The 18,656-nt window shown below is 39.2% G+C and overlaps 1 protein-coding gene across 1 annotated transcript in view; it reads right to left on the bottom strand.

The window, feature by feature from the left end:
- LOC309713576 (cilia- and flagella-associated protein 337) overlaps positions 1-18,656 on the bottom strand; it is a 19,692-nt gene extending 1,036 nt beyond the window's left edge. Inside the window, exons 1-18 of the mRNA XM_082545317.1 lie at positions 18,377-18,656; positions 17,221-17,458; positions 16,887-17,033; positions 13,608-13,730; positions 13,358-13,529; positions 13,228-13,274; positions 12,989-13,141; positions 12,654-12,842; positions 11,516-11,707; positions 10,930-11,397; positions 10,675-10,824; positions 7,878-8,062; positions 7,213-7,352; positions 6,361-6,509; positions 6,069-6,283; positions 2,635-2,765; positions 2,034-2,086; positions 1,773-1,903 (exon numbers count right to left, since the gene is read on the bottom strand). Of these exons, the coding sequence (XP_082401443.1) occupies positions 1,814-1,903; positions 2,034-2,086; positions 2,635-2,765; positions 6,069-6,283; positions 6,361-6,509; positions 7,213-7,352; positions 7,878-8,062; positions 10,675-10,824; positions 10,930-11,397; positions 11,516-11,707; positions 12,654-12,842; positions 12,989-13,141; positions 13,228-13,274; positions 13,358-13,529; positions 13,608-13,730; positions 16,887-17,033; positions 17,221-17,458; positions 18,377-18,447 (2,913 nt within the window). The 5' untranslated portion in view covers positions 18,448-18,656 and the 3' untranslated portion in view covers positions 1,773-1,813. The remainder of the gene's footprint in view (positions 1-1,772; positions 1,904-2,033; positions 2,087-2,634; positions 2,766-6,068; positions 6,284-6,360; positions 6,510-7,212; positions 7,353-7,877; positions 8,063-10,674; positions 10,825-10,929; positions 11,398-11,515; positions 11,708-12,653; positions 12,843-12,988; positions 13,142-13,227; positions 13,275-13,357; positions 13,530-13,607; positions 13,731-16,886; positions 17,034-17,220; positions 17,459-18,376) is intronic.

Genomic DNA, 18,656 nt, shown 5'->3' with positions numbered 1-18,656 from the left:
CATACTGAAATTCAAACCGAGCATCAGACTGGAGAGGAAAGGTGATTTAAGTGAATATAAACGTGGCATGGTTGTGTGTGCCAGACAGGCTGCTCTGAGTGTTTCAGAAACTACTGATCTACTGGGAGTTTCCAACACAACCATCTCTCAGGTTTACAGAGGATGCTTCAAGAAAGAGAAAATATCCATTTAGCGACACTTGATGTCCTGTTGATGCAGGATCAGAGGACAATAGCCAGACTTCTTCAAGCTGATAGGACAGCAACAGTAACTCAAAAAAACACTTGTTACAACCAAGGTAAGAAGAGCGTCCCTGAATACACGACATAATGAGCTACAGCAGCAGAAGACTACACCAAATATCACTGATGTTACCACAGAAGAGGAAGCTGAGACTCTGATGAGTCTTGATTTCTGCTGTGACATTCAGATGGTGGGGTCAGAACTTCATCCTGCCTCGTATCAATATTGGCAAATTTTTGGCCCCTCTTGGTCCAATATCCTCCATATTGTTGCTGAACACGGTCATCTCTTTATGATCACAGAGTAGCCATCTTCTCCAGGCTGTTTCCAGCAGGATAACATGTCATGTCAGTTCACATCATCTCAAACTGGTTTCTTGAATGTGACAGTCAGTTCCCTGTACTTAAATGGCTTCCACACTTACCAGATCCAGTCCAACAGAGCACCTTTAGGATGTGGTGGAACAGGAGTTTTACATCAAAGATATTTAGCTAAGAAATCTGCAGCACTTTCATGATGCTGTCGTGTTGATATGGACAAAAATCTCAGAGGAATGTTTCCAGCACCCTGTTGAATTACAGCAGTTCTGAAGGCAAAACGAGTCCAACCCAGTACTATCAAGGTGTATTTAATAAAATGCCCTATGAGTGTATATTCTCATTTTCCAAAAAGCAAGCCACACGTGACATGGGCGAGGGTGGTGGTCATATTGCCATGACAACAAGAAGCAACAGCCAGGCGTGATTAGTGATTAGTGAATGGTCAAATAATTGTAAAATATAGGAACCCAGGGTTTGAACATATTTTATATCTGTATTTTGAACATCGTCCCATTTAAAAACAAAAACAAATGCAGTACTATGAATGTTTTCCAGGTGAGAGTGTTTAAAAATTTCCAGCATTTAAACTATATCACGTATTCTTTCTTGTTTATGACTGCTGCCTTTCACCACACCATGAGGTTTGGCTGCTTTGAAGAACTACAGACTTTGACATGGTTGGACAGGGCATCATTTGTCCTCATTCTAGTCTAGTATACCAAACTATTTTTACCATAAAGACTGGAAAAAAACAAACAAACCCTCAAACAAAACACCAGCAGTTTTCTAGTAATTCCCCAACCAAGGTACAGATCACCAAGCTGATGTGTTAAGTAGTGAGCATTATTGGTTCATTGAGCACATTTTGTTACCTTTGGAGAGAGCTTCCAAATTCACACAGCTTTTATGAAAAGTTCAGCTATTTGGTTGCTGTAGCTTAATATTTTTAGAATAGCAATGGACAATATTAATCATCTCATGGAACATTTGGCAACAATGAATTTCCAAAAATGTGGAACTATTCTTGTAAGTTCGATTTGCAGAATTTTTGGCATTTGTCTGGGACAGAGTGGATAGAAAAAGGATGAAAAAGATGAGTTATTTCTTACTGCAGACACAAGACACCAACAGAACATAAAATAAGGTATTCATGAAGCTAGCAGGAGCAGAAGAGAGGGGATAAGATCAAGTAATCAGCACAAATCTCACCAGCAGGACCACCTGAGTCTGAAGAGACAAGAAACAGCCAATCAGCAGCGATTGCTGTGGTCGATGTCCTCAAAGAGTCCTCTCCTCTCGTAACACAAAGCTGCTGTCTGGCAGAGGTCCTCACATGAATACTGAGACACGCATAGACAGGTACAGATGGAGGATGAAAAACTGTGTTTGCATGAGGGAGGGGTAGCTAAACAATAGAGCTAAATATGACAAATGCACTCAGCAGCAGCTGATGTTGTCCTCCCAGGTTACCATAGGTTGCTGAGGTTGCTCGTGGTCATTCACTCCTGCTTGGGTGGATGAAGCTGAAAGAGGATGGATGACAAAAGACAAAGAAAAGTGGGTAAAAGCATACATGTGTATGTCTGCCTGGGTGTGTGTGCAGAAAAAGCACAGCTAATCGCTTATTTTGGCAAGTCCTGAGCAATGGCAGACTGTGAGAGGAAAGTGTAGGAAACGTCTCGCAGATACACACCCTCACACACCAACCTTGAGTATTTGTGGGTTTTTTTAAAGAAAAAACATTCTGGCCTGTGTGTCTAAAGGAGAACATTGCCCAAATGTTCCAGAGCCGAGCTCCAAACTTTGCAGGAGGAGAATGTGAAGAATGCTCTGACTCTTCTCTTCATAATGTGCAGAAATTGGACATGATAGAATCTGAGTATCAGGTTAGATTAGCTTAGAAGGTCATCCTGACCTGCACTGTTTAACCCCTTTTTATGAACATTGTCAGCAGCAGCTGTGCAAACTCACATATGTGTGCAGAAGGTTATCTGATGAAATGGCTAATTACTGGAAGGGGTAGCCAAATGTTACTGGAAACGGCCTTGATTGTATGTGTGTGTGTGTTTACCTTCAGAACACCATTCTTCCTGTGAAGTCTGATCACGGCTAGTAGGGTCAGGTACTTGATTTTGGACGTCACTGCCTTCCATATTTTCATCTTCAGTCCTCCTCTCTTCTCTCAGATTGTTCCGTGTATTCCTGAGAGTGTCAGAGCAAAACAATACCAGTGTTTACTTGAGATATGGGTTTGCCAATTTCATGCACGTCAAGCTCCTGATAGACAAGACATGGGTCAGTGATCCTATTGGATGAAGATTTGTCACAGAGGCCGATATCTGTGAGGATGTTTGTTGTTAGATTTGATTCAAACCAGAGCTGTTACTGCTCTCGATCTCTGTGGTGAAGCATTTGAGTACTCTGTGTGCTCCTTCTGTGTGTGTGTGTGTCTGTGTGTGCGTTTGTGCGTGCGCTGCTTTAGTGGATGAGTTAAAACTGACATAATGACTTCAACATATGCAAGATTTCAACTTCACAACTTTACAAGCTAATAAGTGCCGGCAGAGCATTTTTATTGTGATAAGCAGTTGACATTAGTGGTAAAATGAGGCTAAAGATACTTTAAAAGTTAATTGGTACCATCTGTGACGCAGTTACATACATGAAAAACTGCTATATTGTGAAGTTACGATGTTTACACTTGCTGTGTCAGATATAAAAGATGAATTCTCAAAGTTACAATAACTGAGTGACAATTTAGGGAGCCAGTGTTTGATTTATGGCTGCACAGTAAAAATGCCCTAAAGAGTTGTTTTGAATTCGGTTGTTCAAAGGATGGTGCCTTATGTCAGTAGTTGTCACTTCTGTACATGTTTATAATCATTGCTGAGGTGGGAACTACATTTTAAAAATCCAACTCTATTAATTAGGGCTATAAAGGTTTAGTCAGCTAGGATGACTCGAATGGAAGAAAACTGTTTCCTAGGTCTCAGTCTGTGCAGTTATATGCATAGTATGACCTGCACTGTGGTTGAATGAGGTATGGTGTGTTACATTACTTCCTCGTTGAGCTTGCTGGGCTGGAATAATGGAAAAATCCTGGTCATACTGCTGGGTTAAAACCTGGTAAGCAAACATGTAAGCTGCTTTGTGAACCTGCCCTTACAACCAGAGTATGCTAAAGGACACTTGCGTGTTGTCTAGTGCTCTGTGGGTTGCTGATTAAACCACCCACAGAATTTGAAGCCAAAGTGGCAGCAGCAGAGAGTGGTGAAGTGCCATCCATATAAAGAGTATAACTGACAAGAAGCTGCTTGAATGAGTGCTAAAACTCAGAACTGAGTTATTATTTTCCACTTCAAGTTCTGTTGTATCAAAGTTAATGGGATTTTATTATTATTATTATTATTATTATTATTATTATTATTAATTTCTCTGTCTGAAATAAGGTCTGTCTTTAATAAAAATGTAGGAGATTTTCCAATTTTGTTCTATAATATAAAATCTATAAAAACAAAACAAACACAATTTTAAATCTTTTACACTTCCCAAACCTGTAGTTTGCTAAAAAAGAAAAAAAAGAAAAAAAAAAGAAGTGGCTAAATGAGGTTATGGATGTTATTAGGCCTATTAAACATCATCACAGTCATTGACTATATATAAAAGATGGCCTCATGGTAAGTTATTACTTAATGTTATAGTAGCAAGCTGCTACAAAAATTTCACAATGCACATACGCAAATAATTATTAGTAATTACTGCTATAATGAGCATTTCCTCTGTCACCGTGTTGGTTTTCTACATGTGATTAGAAAGGGCGGGTGTAACTGTGGAACTCCACGCTCATTGGCCCTGGTATATGTGTCTGTGCATGCTTTGTAAACACAGTACCATTTTCTCGCTTGTCAATCACAACGATTGACAGGCAAGAAGCTAGTACTGTGTTTACAAAGCAAGTTTTTTTGGTTTTGTTTTGTTTTTTTATTCAATGTGACCCAAAATTAGTGACTGAACCTTTCTAGAAAATTGTCCAAAATAGTCCATTTTCCCATTGATTCTGTTTTTTGCAACCACATCTAATAGTTGGTCTTCAGACAGACCTGGAAGTTACATCCAGGTTTTATATTGTCGGTGGTCACTACTTATCACTAAAAGTGGCCTCACTCCTAACCCCCCCACCCCCACCCCTTGGATCTTATGAAGGTGGGAAAAAAGGCTGTGAGCTTGTTTGTTTCTACTATTGGAGCAACTGCAAGTTTTACTGCATCCAAGATTTTTTATCTCCAGATGTGCTTATTTATAGCCTAATATTGGTGATAATTCATAAAGATGATCTTGTTGTAAATGTCACAAACTTCACATAAAGCTTATTCTAAATTTAAAAACCTACAAAAAAGTCTCCTTTTTTATATGAAACAATGACTAATGAAAAAAACATCATCCCTGCAGCACTCTATTTACACTTTGGCTCTGTCACTCTCTTCCTCACACAGACATTAAATGTACACTCTCCATAAGTTAAACAATACTGTTGTCATGATTTTGCTCCTCGTGAGGTTTATGCAGACATTTATTTATATTTCTAAGCATGTGCTGACTCTGTCTTTAACTTTAACTGTGCTTTTTCCATCCCCTGAAATTAAATTATTCCTGACAGCTCTCTCCTTCATGGTCCATGTTACCCAGCATGTGACAGAAATACAGAGAGCAAAGATGTGAGCCAAGCCAGAGTTTACGACCTTTAACCAAAATGAAGTTTTTATTAAAGACTCAAATGTTTGTGGAACAGTGAAGGAAGTTTATTTTGGAGAACATGTTCAATCATGACGTACATTTCTTACATTTCATACTTATATTAGATTTGGTACAAACCCTGCACTGTTGATATTATCACTTATTGGACTTGTCTTCTGTTTGATACTGGCAGCTTTAATTTGCCACTCTTCTAGTTGTTGATACTCTTGAATGATCTAATCTCAAAAGACTGCCATGTTTGCAAGCCTCATCTTGAAACTTGGCATGTATAATAAAAATTGTGCTTCAAATTATTATGTGTGCAATCACTTTTAGCATTTATTGCCTCTAATGAACAAGGAGTGACGTTTTGGCTCAATTTTATTTTCTCTCTACTGACCTCTTACCCTGTGTGTATTAAACACATTTCTGTCAAGACCACTAGTCACAATAAAAATGTTATTTCCATCTACAGCTGTTTATATCTGGATGTACGGCCCTCTGCTGGGACCTTCCACCATACCATGCACAAGCATGGAAAGATGCAGAAATGAGCAGGGGCATGGGAATGCACGGTAGACCTGACATTGATTAAGTTGGATACAGCATGAACAGCATGAAATGGAGGAGGTGGGTTGCAAGGTAGATTGCAGAGGATGCAAGCCAAAATAACTCAAATAGCAGATCCAGAACCATCATCCAAAAATGCTCTCTGTAATTCTTTATGTGTTTTTTTTAATAATTAATGAAGACACAAGCCAGTTTACCTACCTATGATAAGTTCCTGGGTCAGCGATATTCCACGTCACCTCTTGCCCAAAAAACCCCACATGATTGCCGTCCTCTGTCCATAGTCCAGCAGAACCATCAACTGATGCTGTCAGGACAAACAGTCTGTCAAACACTTCAAGGACTTCCACACATATCAAAGCCCTTTTGTGAGCCCTCCAAGATTGCAGCAGCAGTGGAGGTTGTTCACAAGTTGCCTGTATGAAGAAAAATATGTCAAGTATATGGGGATATGAGGTGCAGTGCACCAGGTGCAATCTTATTCCCAGCACACCTCAGGTTGGATGTCCACTGCAAAGGAAGAAATGTCCCAAATCTGAAGTGAGCCTGTTGTGTCACCTGAGACCAGAAAGGTGTTTTTAGACTGATCTGAGTTCAGGCTAAGCACACGCTCACCTGGCTGCTCTGGAGCGTAGAAATGACCTGGAGGGAAAAAACACAGAAAAAATAGACTTGTGCTCATAAACTCATCCAAGCATAAAGTACTAAGTACAATCTAAAATAAATTTTCTTGTAACAATAGGCTTGGATATATCTTTATAGGCAGTTAAAAAGTCTGCTGGTTCACTCAAAAGTGCATGCAAGCAAATCTATTTATATTCTGCTTTTGTACCATTTTCAAGAATTCTTTCTTCACTTCAATAACAAAAGTACTTCTGAGACAAACTGCAAACTCTTCAACAGATTTTAGTTGTCACCTGCATTCCTCTTATGTCATGATTTCAAATCCCCCTCTCTGCTGGAAGCATGCACAGACACATAGATACATATATAAATCTATACAGACATACAGTTCACTCAAATGCACTCATGCAAGCCTGTACCCATATGCAGTGGTTACAGTGCATGAATCCCACACCACTAAACACAGATGGGATCTGGAAAGAGACATAGTTGTGGGCTGCCAGGAATGGTACCGGCTGGCAGCCAAGTCGACAGTTCAGCCTAACTGTCACTGCTTGCAAGGGCTGTTTGTAAATCCTTCTTATGGGAGGAGGAGAATTAGAAGTGACGGATGATTAAGAGTTTTTATCTTAGATTAATGTTTTCTACTGCAGCATCTTTTTTTTTTAAAGGACCTCACATCAATCTCTTCTTTAAGCTTTTTCTTGTGCATCCCACTCACCATAACTGTGATTGTCATCAGTGATGCTCCAAAAGCACAGCCAACCACCCTGGGATGACACTAGGACACCCTTGTTTCTTAATTGTTTCCTGCCAGCTCGATGCTGAAGGAACAAGATGCTATCCACGGGGAGAGCTGACCTGGACGCACACAAGCAGAAAGAAAACCACAATCATGAATATGTCACTATCAGCTAAGGATGCAAGATACTTGACTTCATTTATTCATCATTTAATTAACTGTCAGGAAAATTTATGAGAAATTAGTTTGATTATGTCTTCGTTACTTTAATTACTTATTCTTTTATACCTTTATCATTCATGCATGATGATAAAAGGAATACCTTTTTTGAGTTCTGACATTTTACTTCTATTTGATATTTCAATAATAATCTGCATGTTATTTAAACATTTGTTAATCTAAGCTTTTATTGTGTGTTATCGTCAATAAAGACTGCAGAGAGCCAAAGATAAATAATTTTTTACCACGCCAGCAACAAAATTTGATCTGGGATACAAGAAACACGATGTAAATTAGTAGATAAATCATTAGTAAACTGATCCATGCTGATTTGTTTTGTGTCAAAACCTGCAAGTCATACACATCAAGTTTAATAGTAAACCCTCACTGACTGCAAGACAGCACTCGGAGCTGCATCTCCTTACCGTGCCTGCGTCCCTCTCTGCAGGTGGAGCATCGGTCCTTGTGTCTCCATGCTCCAGATCACTACCTCTCCATCATAACTGGCTGTAGCAACAACGCTCAGAGCGGAGCACTGACACACAGCCAAGATGTCTGATTTGTGGACACCGCTGGACTTCCAGGACATGTCTGCTCTCACCTTCAAGTCCTTCAGTGCACGAGTAAAAGAAAAATAAAGCACAGCTTAGTGCACAAGCATTTTGGTTGAAATGATGATAACTATATACCTATATACCTCATTTATAAACTGTGTTTATAAATGAGGTGAAATAACCTGTCTCTTCTGTAGAAGCTCTACTTACTTCCCCAGGTTGCTCATAAAAAAGTGTACCATGTTGCAGTAGACTTTTTTAAACAAATTATGGCTGTGTGAAGAATTTGAACTTACCAGGGGCGTATATAACGTATGCATATATATAAGTGCAATTTACTGATTTGTGATTGCCCCTCTAGGTTTTGGAAATGAAAAAAATATATAACGAAACAGACAAGCTAAGTTCTGCTTAAGCGAGGGACTTTACAGTGAGAAACATTATGTAACTGGGCAGAGGAAACTAAAAAAGCAGCATTAAGAATCTGCTGCAGAAGCATAAATACTCAGTGCTACTACTGTTCGCTTTAACAGATGACTCCAGCCACAGAGCAGATGGCAGCTGAAGGTTGAAAGGTAAAATGTAACACAAGAATTTGAAGCTTGAGAATAATGTGCAAATGCAGACTGTTATATATTTATACACTGAGACCTGTGCAGCAGCATGCATAGCTGTAGGTGGATGTGGGTTTGTATTTATGCGCTGAAAAGACTTTAGAGACTTTCTTCACTACTGACAGGAAAACACAAGACTTCTGAATTATTATACTGAATATGATGGGACAAGTTGGAGGAAATATTTTCTGAGCCTAATTTGGACCACAGTCTTCTTAAGGCCAAGTTGTTGTTGGCATTCTTAAAAAAACACTTAAATGTTTTCTGAGTCTGTACTAGATTAGTCACTATGGTGACAGCTGTTTGTGTAGGACTCATCACGCTGCTTTAAACATCTGGGAAAGAACTTGTAGCAAGAAAAAAAAATATGTCAAGGCTAAAACTCTGTGAGACTAATTTTATAGCATCTTAATATATCTGAGCTTCTTGGGTGGACTGCATTACCCAGAATCCCCTGTCAATCAAAAGTTTATGTAATGCATTTAATACTTTGTTATGTTGTTCTTTCTTGACCCACAGCTAATGAATTTTTTTCACTGCCTTTCCAATCTGAGAACCAGCAGCTACTGTCAGATGACTAAGAGTGTGGAGATGAAGGTCAGTGTTACAAATGCAGGTAAATTTAAAAAGCAAATATAAAAGTTAATCATTATCAAGTTACAGCAAAATAGTTCTGAGAACACATTTTAGCGTGTCTTTTGCTGCCTATGGAGGTTCTCAGTCATCCAGATCACAGTAGTTTTGAGAGCTTGAAAAGCCCTCACGTGATTCAACTATTTTTCTTTTGTCCCTAGCTGGCGGTCGGCAGGGAAGGTCGTCCACCAAGCCAATACGTCGCTGTGGGTGCCGCAGGGTTCTCATCTTTGTCAGCGATGCACTTCCAAGACTTGCGATCTGGCCTTGACCTTTTCTTGCTTGAGGATTAGACGTCATTGTTGAAGATCGTCTTCAGTTTGCTTGATCCAAGTCTTCTTGGGAGCGTCATGCTTGATTCCCTAGTGTGTGGCCAAACCATTGCAGTCGTCGCTTCTGGATCAGCTCTTCCATCTAGGGCTGATGGTGACATTGACTACGCATTGTGCTGTTGCTGAGACGGTCACGGGGGGACACCCGGATAATCTGATGCAAACAGCGCACGTGGAAGACCTCAAGCTTGTTGAGGTCATGCTTGAGGATGACCCAGGTCTCGGATCCATAGAGAAGAATGGGCAATACTAGTGCGCGGTACAGTTGAATTTTGGTGATGAGGGTGACGTTTGTCTTACGTGCTTCATCTACCACACCTTACCTATGTTTCTATATATTCATACAAGCAGCATAAGATATAGGACATTCTGCCTTCTTCTTTCAAACTCTCAGTGCTTGTTGTTCTTTACAGGACTGTTTATCTGCACCTAACCAATGCCTGATCAAACCTGATTGGTCAATACTGCAAGCCACAACAGAAAAGTTCCAGTAGCTCACATTCTGCTGTTTGCCTACAAATTCAGCGTGTTCCTGTGACGATTAGACATTACTGCTTTTGGAAAACTTACAGTTATCCCTGTCAAAACCACAGGCCAGCTGGTTTCTTGCTGTGTTGAATATACACGTTACATATAAGTTACGTTGAATATAATAATTTTAGGTGCATTTGTGAATGCTTGTCTCTCTTTGCCGTTTGCCTTGTGATTGATTGGTGACCTGTCCAAGGTGTACCTGGCCTCTCTCATCCTATGACACCTGAGATAGGCTCTTTGACCCTGAAACAGTAAAGAGGATGGATGGATGGATGGATGGATGGGTGTTGACTGTATAAATGGCATCCATGGAGCTTTTTTTTAGATAAAAGACAGAGCCGAAAAGGATAGTAAAACCCAGAGTACCAAGTCAATCTTAATTTTAGGATATTTTAGGATGGAAAGATAAACTATAATCCTCCCTGAAAATACGTTTTCTTTCTTCTCTGCAAAACTAGAGCGGGAAGAAAAACATTGTTTTCCAGCCTGGTGTTCAGTAACCCTTAAAACTGTATTTATGTGTGGATTATAACTTTAACGCACCCTTGATTTTACCTTGTCTCCTGCAATGCTGTACTGAGTGATGCACTGGTTCCACCCCACAGCCAGTAAATGGTTGTCATGGAGGCAGGTCAACCCAGTGACTTCAGAGTTGGTGACGGGCTCCAGCTTGTGTAAGTTTAGGCCATTTAGTAGATTCCACACCTGCTTGGGGAGTGGCCAACACTCTGATTTAAGTATTTTACACATTGATGCATTACAGCCAAATTTCTTTCTCTATATAATAATAAGTAATAAGATGTATTGAACCTTAATAGTGCCATTACGAGCTCCCGTGATTAGTCTTCTGTGAGAGGAGTCCAGTGCCATAGAGGAGAGCACCTCTTCTCCATGAGCATTTAAAATGTAAAGCCGCCTCCTTCCTGTCTCTACATCCCACAGAAAGACTGATGAGTCAGCATGTCCAGTCACCACCTGCCTCAGGGTGGGGTTGTACAAGGCGCAGGAGAGGTATGGACCCTGTTTAAATTCTGTCCTGAATTCCTCATCAGTCAACCAACCACCTCCTCCTCTTCTCTTTTCTGACAGATTGAGCACTGCCAGGTAATCTTTGCAGGCCACCACTAAATGAGGTTGCATCTCATCAGGAAGAGGAGGGCTAAGCAACAGGAAGGGGAAATTTCCATGTTCTGGGATGCGACCTGGTTGCAGACAGGGAAACTGCAGACGGAGAACTTTCAAACACTGATGGGTAGAAATGTCCCAAACTCTCAGTTCCTGGCAAAAGAAGACAAATGCATCATCATTAATTCGAACATAAACAAGCTCTACTAGCATATATTCACATAAAATATACAATTATGTATGCATTTATGGTAAATCCTAATTCACTCACAGCATCTCTAGAGTAGCTGAAGATCTGCCCGACATGTTGGTAAATTGCAACATCTAGTACCGTGGTGTGGTGACCCGGCAGTGTAGCCACAGGACTTGAAGTCACATATTGTGACCACAGTCTGACTTTTCGGTCAGAGCCTCCTGTAACCATCAACTGTAGGGACGCGTTGTAGTCGAAACACTTGGCTCCCTGACATGAGGCAAAAGCATTAATATCGTATAGTATACAGAAGATGGTGTTTTATGCAGGTGAAAATATAAATGAAGTGGTGGTAAATGCTTCTTTCCTTTCAAAGATACATGACTGAGATTTTTGTTTTACAATGTTCAGACAGTTATTTGGAGAGTAAACCTTGGGTTTCAAAAAAACAAACAAAAAACAAACAAACCCATTGTGAGTGACAGGAAGCATCACCACCCAGTTTTACTCCTTTCACAGCAGCCGGTGACACTGTCTGTTTCTGCATACTGCTGTGTTTGCTCTTCTAGATAAAACTGGCCAGTTATAACAGCATTTACTACACTGTAACACTGTCACACTAGGACATTTAATACTATATAAAACTCTTTCTCTCTTAAACAGAGTTTATTTTCACATGTCAACCTGCCCTCGTAGGTCTGTGTCACCCAGTCCCCAGTGCTGTGACACACAGGTCTGACTGACATTGATCCAGATCAGAAGTGGATAACTATGAAAATCACAACAAAGTCTAAAAGCCACAACATGAGAAGTTGATTTGAAGTCAGTGATGTTACCAGATCTTATAAATAAAACAATTCAACTAAAATGTAGAAGGCAAAGGGGAGGATAAGAACACATTTGATTTAATTTCTTCAGGTAAAATAAATGTATTCAAAATAAAACAGGTAATGTTAATGAGCTTATCTCCTGACATCAACGGAGTTGACCCTGGCTTGGCTCACTCTAGCATGTAGAGGCCACATTAAAATGAAAGCTATAGCAACTGTTTTCACTGCAGATGACATATTACATGTTCAGTACTACAATAATTATGAAATATTATAAATAAATAATGCTCACAAAAGTGGTCCAACCTGGTGCTGGAAAAATGTATTTTTGAAGTGGCCAATGAGTGTATTATCAATCAAACTGACCTTGTTACCTTGTTAATTACCTGGTTAAATTTCCAAATGTAAGGCTCCTGCTTCAATGACACATTCATAAAGACCACAGATGTGGTGTTACTTTCTGACGATGTCATGATGACATTGGCACTGGGTTCAAACATTACTCTGGTAATTGGTTCCTGGTGGATGCTGGGGATGTGTTGATAGGACACCATGTCGCTGTGTTCACCAAGATCCTGTGAGGAACGAGGGTGAAACAAGAAAAAACAGTGAGTCCAAATGATGTTTAAGGAAAAGTTGTAGTGTAAGCAGCAACACTTCAAAGCTTCTTGCTTCCATGCTTCTATAACAGAATTCAGTAAATAGAGGAGGGAAAACCTACTTGGAAAAAGATCCTTTGTGGACCTTTGTCTCTCTTTGATGGTTTCTTAAAAAGTCCCTTGGATGAGTTTAGGAACCACATCAGGTGGACTCCTCCTTTTTCATCCCCCAGTAGCAGCAGAGGAGGCTGTTCTAGACTCTTGGAGTGAAAACCCTTTAGATTGAAGTGATGCATTTAGTGCTTTCCAAATGGAGACATCCAGCTAAAACAGTAACATCTCACACAAACAGTTGTCCTACCTGCACATCATACCAGTAACACAGACAGGTCGGCACACTGCGAAACCCTGGGAGCAATTATAGGACAAAGAGTTAACAATATTTCCGGGCTTCACGTGGTTTAGTTGGTTTTTGTTAGGAATAAAAGTACCATATAAGTGAATTTCCTCCAACAAACAGTTTGAAGAAATAGTAACAAAGCGCAAGTCCCTGCAGTCAGTTGCTATGGCAATCTTGTGGACGTTGCCCATGTACACCGCATCGGTGGTCCAACCCCTGAATCTCCTTGTGTTTGCCACTTCCTCTGTTGGGTCTCCAGCAAGCTGGTTTAAATAGAAAAACGTGAGTGAGTGTGCTGTAATTCCACGTGGATATTAAAGTAGCAACATGATGTCACTCACCCCTAAAGTTTTGAGGGTGTGTAGGCTGCTGTTCCAGGCGGTGATCTGACCCCCCTTACTGACGCTAATATAGCGGAGTGGAGGAGGATGGGAAAGAGCAACCACACGAACTGTTGGCTCCCGCTGCAGAGCAATAAGTATGAGACAAGTGTAATCAATTAGAGAAAGGTTACAGGAGGAAAAAAGTAATGGTTGTCGAAAATAACATATAACTCAGGGCAGAAAAATTAAGATGCTTCATCTTTCATCTATTATAGTAATGGAACACTTTATTCATTATAATTTATAGGAGCAGCTGAGTGCACTCTTTTATACTTACATTGGTTAGATTTAACAGACCCTGATGAACCCTAGAGTTATTAAAAAGGTTTGGCAAACTGCCCTGCTTAACTCCTGCAGGGTGAAATCCAAAAGTAGCGAATGATACTATAATAATATATGAGAATATCTTCACAGGCCAGGTGAAAATAATTAAAATAATGAGTTCCAAGGTCTGTTTAGCTTCTTTAGCCATTTAGTGCAGCACAGTTAGCCTGTAACCATTATGGCTGAGGCAAGAAAGTCATCACAAATCATGTGTTTCACTACTGTAACCAGTCAAAATGTCTCAAAGGCTACATTCACACTGCAGGTCTTAAAGCTCAATTCCCATTTTTTGATCAAATCCGATTTTTTTGTCTGCTTGTTCACACTACAAATAAAATGTGACAGCAAACGCGCTCTAGTGTGAACCCACTGTTAGGGTCCCTGGGTCGTTGACCCAGTGTTTTGTGTTTTTGGTTCTTTGATTTTGTTATTTCATTATATTCTAGCTTTGCTTTATGGGTTTTAGGATCATTCTTAGTTTAGGTTCTCTGGGTGGGGTTGGTTAGAGTTTTAGTGTTCTGGTTTTCTGTCTGTGTTCCATAGTTGCTGTCTTCCCTGTCTGCTGTATCCCCACATCCAGTCAGTGTTTGTGTCTGCCCTGGTCCCACGTCTCTGTTCCCTCTGTAGTGCCTGCATGTGAGTCTGTGTTATGTGTTTCCTGTTTTACTTTGAAGGTCTCTGTCTTATCTCAGTGTGTTCAGTTTACGCTTCTTTGGTCTCGTCAGTTCTGATTTGTCCCAGCTGTGTTTCCCTCCTGTTACTCATTCCCTGATTGCTCCCTCTGTGTATTTAAGCCCTGTGTTTCTCTGTGTCTGTGTCGTGATCTACCGTTTATTTTGCTGTGTGTTTTGCCAGTCCACCGGTGTTAGTTTATTTTCAGTTTTTCCCAGTTATGTTATGTTTGCGTTCAGCATTAAAGCTGTTTTGGTTTAAGTTTGTCTCCGGAGTCTGCATCTTGGGTCCTATTCCTGTTTGCACACAGCCGTCACCTAACACCCACAAAGCGGCCCGCATGCGCAAAAGAAGGCGTCACACACAACGTGCTCTGTTTAGACCCAGACCAAACAATATTGTTTGACTGATGGCCCTTAATATAAAGACTTGTTTCAGACTTTACTTTTCCCAATTTTGCTTTAAGTTATAAAGTTATTTTGTTATTTACAAATGGCCTAATAATTATCCTTATTGCGGTTTTAGAGAGGAGCGGTGCTTCAAAGTATAGTTGCAGATTTCTGTCAGAATCTACAGATTATACAGTACAAATAAAATGTTCACGTTTCTCCAACGTTGTCTTCCCAACAGTTTCACTAACATCTACGTTTGCAATGTCTTCTCCGGCGCTGATAATAACAAGACATCTGTCTTGTGTCGGTGACGTAAAAGACGGATTTAATGCGACATGACCGTTCAAACAGCAGTGGCTTTCTAAAACATCAGATATGTATCAGATTCAGTACCACATACGAAAGTGACCCAGATCACTTTTAAAAATATCGGATTTGTGCTTTTCACACTGTCATACCATGATCGGATATGGGTCGCATAGGGTCAAAAAAGTCAGATTTGATGTACTTTCGCCTGCAGTGTGAACGTAGCCAAAGAGAGCCCTAAGACACAATTTTTGGCCACAGAAGAACTCTTTAAGCTAGGCTAACAAGCTAAATAACCTATAAAAAATATGACCACCTAATACTTTTCTCTGAAGTCAGGTAATAAATTAATACAGTCCAACATTATTATATTCTCTTACCTTTGTTGGTCATCTTCCATGAACAATGGCTCTGTCTTTTTTCGTTGCTAACTCTATAGTTGCTAACTTTATCTTTGTGCCATTGTTATTTTTACTAGAGACTGTTAGCTTAGCTGAAATGAAGAAAAGGTTTACACAGTTGTCAAGGGACATAAAACCTTTTTTAAAAAAACAAAAAAAAACCCAACAAGCTTTAAATAGACAAAGGCTTTGTAGTGCTGCAGTGTTGATTTTTTTTATTTATATGCGTGATAATCTTTATATTAAAAGTAGTAATTTAATTCATCAAATAAATTTTGCCTAAACTAGTTAAACTAGCTTAAAGTAAGTAAAAGTGACTTGCTGTATTGGATTTTCTTGTAAAGAAGCTTGTATATTCATCTCCTACAAATACACAGCATGCCAAAATATTTTGATACATTTTCTACTTTATTTACATGAAAGTATAAACAACCTATTAGAAAGCATCAAACGTTTAGGAAATAAATATAGCATTAACATTAGAAAAAGTAGCCTATATTAATAATAGTAGTATATTTGGTATCATATCTATTAATGTATATGTGTATGCCGCTTTTAAATTACATTTTCAAAAATAAATCTTTTAAAAAAAATCTTACTTCTAATTAATTGAAAAATGTTTTCAAAAGAGACTTTTATTGAGTGCTTGTAAGTTGTCATTGATTTTAATATATTTATACTGTACAAATCATTTATTAATGGTTAATTCCATTTCCTCTGTATTTCTTTTTACTGGGTAGTAAAATATAAATGTTCCATTTTGTAATATACCATTAAACTCTTAAAAAGTGATTACATATTGTTTTAAGTTTTATGTCCTTTTCCAAATACTAACTTGGAGTCACTGACCATTTACTCTCTATAACTGTTTCTCCTTTAGAGATACAAAATACTCTAATCCATTTGAGTTTCTTTTCCCCAAGTTTGTTTAAGTCATATTATAATGTTGTTCATTTTAGTATTTGGATAGCAATTTTGCTTTGAGACAGTTTTTTTTTCTGCTGCACTCAGCTTTTGGGAGGTTTTTGAAACTTGAATTCTCTAAATGTTAATTTTGACTAGGTAGTTGCCTAATTCTGGTAAGTAATTTAAAAAAAACTGTCTAAAAATCAGACCATCTGACCACGATGCACCAGAGTTACCTTGTTATGAGAGCAGTGTCTAATCTGAGGCTGGGCCTCCAGCAGAGCAGCTGTGGGATTGGAGGCCCGCTGTCGCTCAGTGTACTCCAAAAGCAAGTAGGAACACAGCTGCTGCCATTTTATTTGTCCAGTGCAGCTGATATCTACCTAGACATGAAGAATGTAAGACTCAAGTCAGCAATACACCACTGTTGTCTTTTAATAGGACAGTCACTTCAAACCAGTAATAGACTGACAGGATGCTGTTTTATAAACTTTTTTTTAAATCGTGGATTACAATATAACCCGCATCCAGTTTTGTCAAGACTTATAAAAAAACTTTATTACTTTTTACCTCATAAAAGAATCTCTTGCACCACGTGTCCTCAATATTTGGGCCGATGACAGACTTCAGAACATCCCAAAACTCCTCAAACGTCAATCCACGTTCTTCACTTGTACCTCTATTGCTTCCCTTCAGCTTGTGTTCCTGTGTCTCAAGTCCAGCCTTTGAACAGGTAAAAGCATTTCTCAGAAGCTGTAGGTGCTCTGGGCTCAGTTTCTCTGCAGGACTGACACCGCAGGCCGGATCACTGCAGAAAGCAGCACATCAATGATCAGTGAAACGAAAGAGCAGAAGTAGAATAAAATGTGGAGGACATTGCCAATAAGGCAGCACCCCAGCTTAACTGAGCATAAAAACATGATCATTTCTTAAGCATTAAAGAACTGTTAAGTTCAGTGTCTAACCCCTATTTTATTTTTTATTTCTGATTCTTTATTGAAGCCATTACATCACTGACAGCTAGTAAAAAGCTCACTGCAGAATGAGTGCAGCACTCCCATGTGGTAGTTTTGATATAACACACTTTTTTTTTCAAATAAAGGGAATAAGTAATGAAAGAATATGTAAAGTTAGGGGGATGTGTTTTTAAGAAAAGCGCTCCCTGCCACCAGCACCTCCGGTGTGGGCCTGTTGCTAAGGGAAACTAACAATAAGTCACATGTCTTACCATTGTGAGGTATTTTCCTGGTCCATTGGGGCATGCATGAGTGGTCCTTTACATCATACACATTACTTACAATCAGCAAATGGAACAATAAAATAATTAAGTAATAAAGAAGCTGTTGTCTCTGAGTTTAAACTGTGTGGAGTGGATGGAAGAGAAATGAATGGAGAAATGTGTGAATTTAAGAAGTTATTTGAAAGTTTGATACCAGTGTTCAGCTTCTATTGACTTTTCATGAATTGTTTAAGGTGGAAAAATGGAATGAAGTACAAATAATGAAAGTTAAAATGTTTTTGTTTTTTTTTGTTTTTTTTTTAGCTTATTAGAAAATATAGGACAGAATCAGATATAAGAATGTGTTAGCAGGCACTACTATCCAGAGGTGACAAAAATCCATATCAATGTGCAAAGTTTATAAAACAGATTTTCTACATAAAGCAATCCCTAATTAAAAATAATATTTTATGTTTGCCAAGACCAAACAAGGGGAAAAAAACTTACCAAAACCTGCTGTGTGGCACCTCTTTCTCATAAAGTGTCCACAAATTTTTTTTGTTTCTAAAAGTATCCATAGTGATAGCCCGATTCTACCTTTATCACAGTCTGAACTCCTCCTTAAACTCTTCTTTTATGGTGAGCATGAAAAAAGAAATGAAGAGAGAAGCCAAGACTTCTGTATAAATGAGTTGAGTCGACTCCGCGATCCTGGCTGTGCCTTGAGCCTAACCATGCACAGCCGTTGTTTCTGTCCACTCCTCTCGCTTTTCATGCAGTCCTCAAA

Source organism: Aulonocara stuartgranti (assembly GCF_965226115.1).
Source record: "Aulonocara stuartgranti genome assembly, chromosome: 8".
Lineage (NCBI taxonomy): Eukaryota > Metazoa > Chordata > Actinopteri > Cichliformes > Cichlidae > Aulonocara > Aulonocara stuartgranti.
Note: the sequence above shows the minus strand (reverse complement) of the source record. Positions and strands in the feature narration are given on the sequence as shown.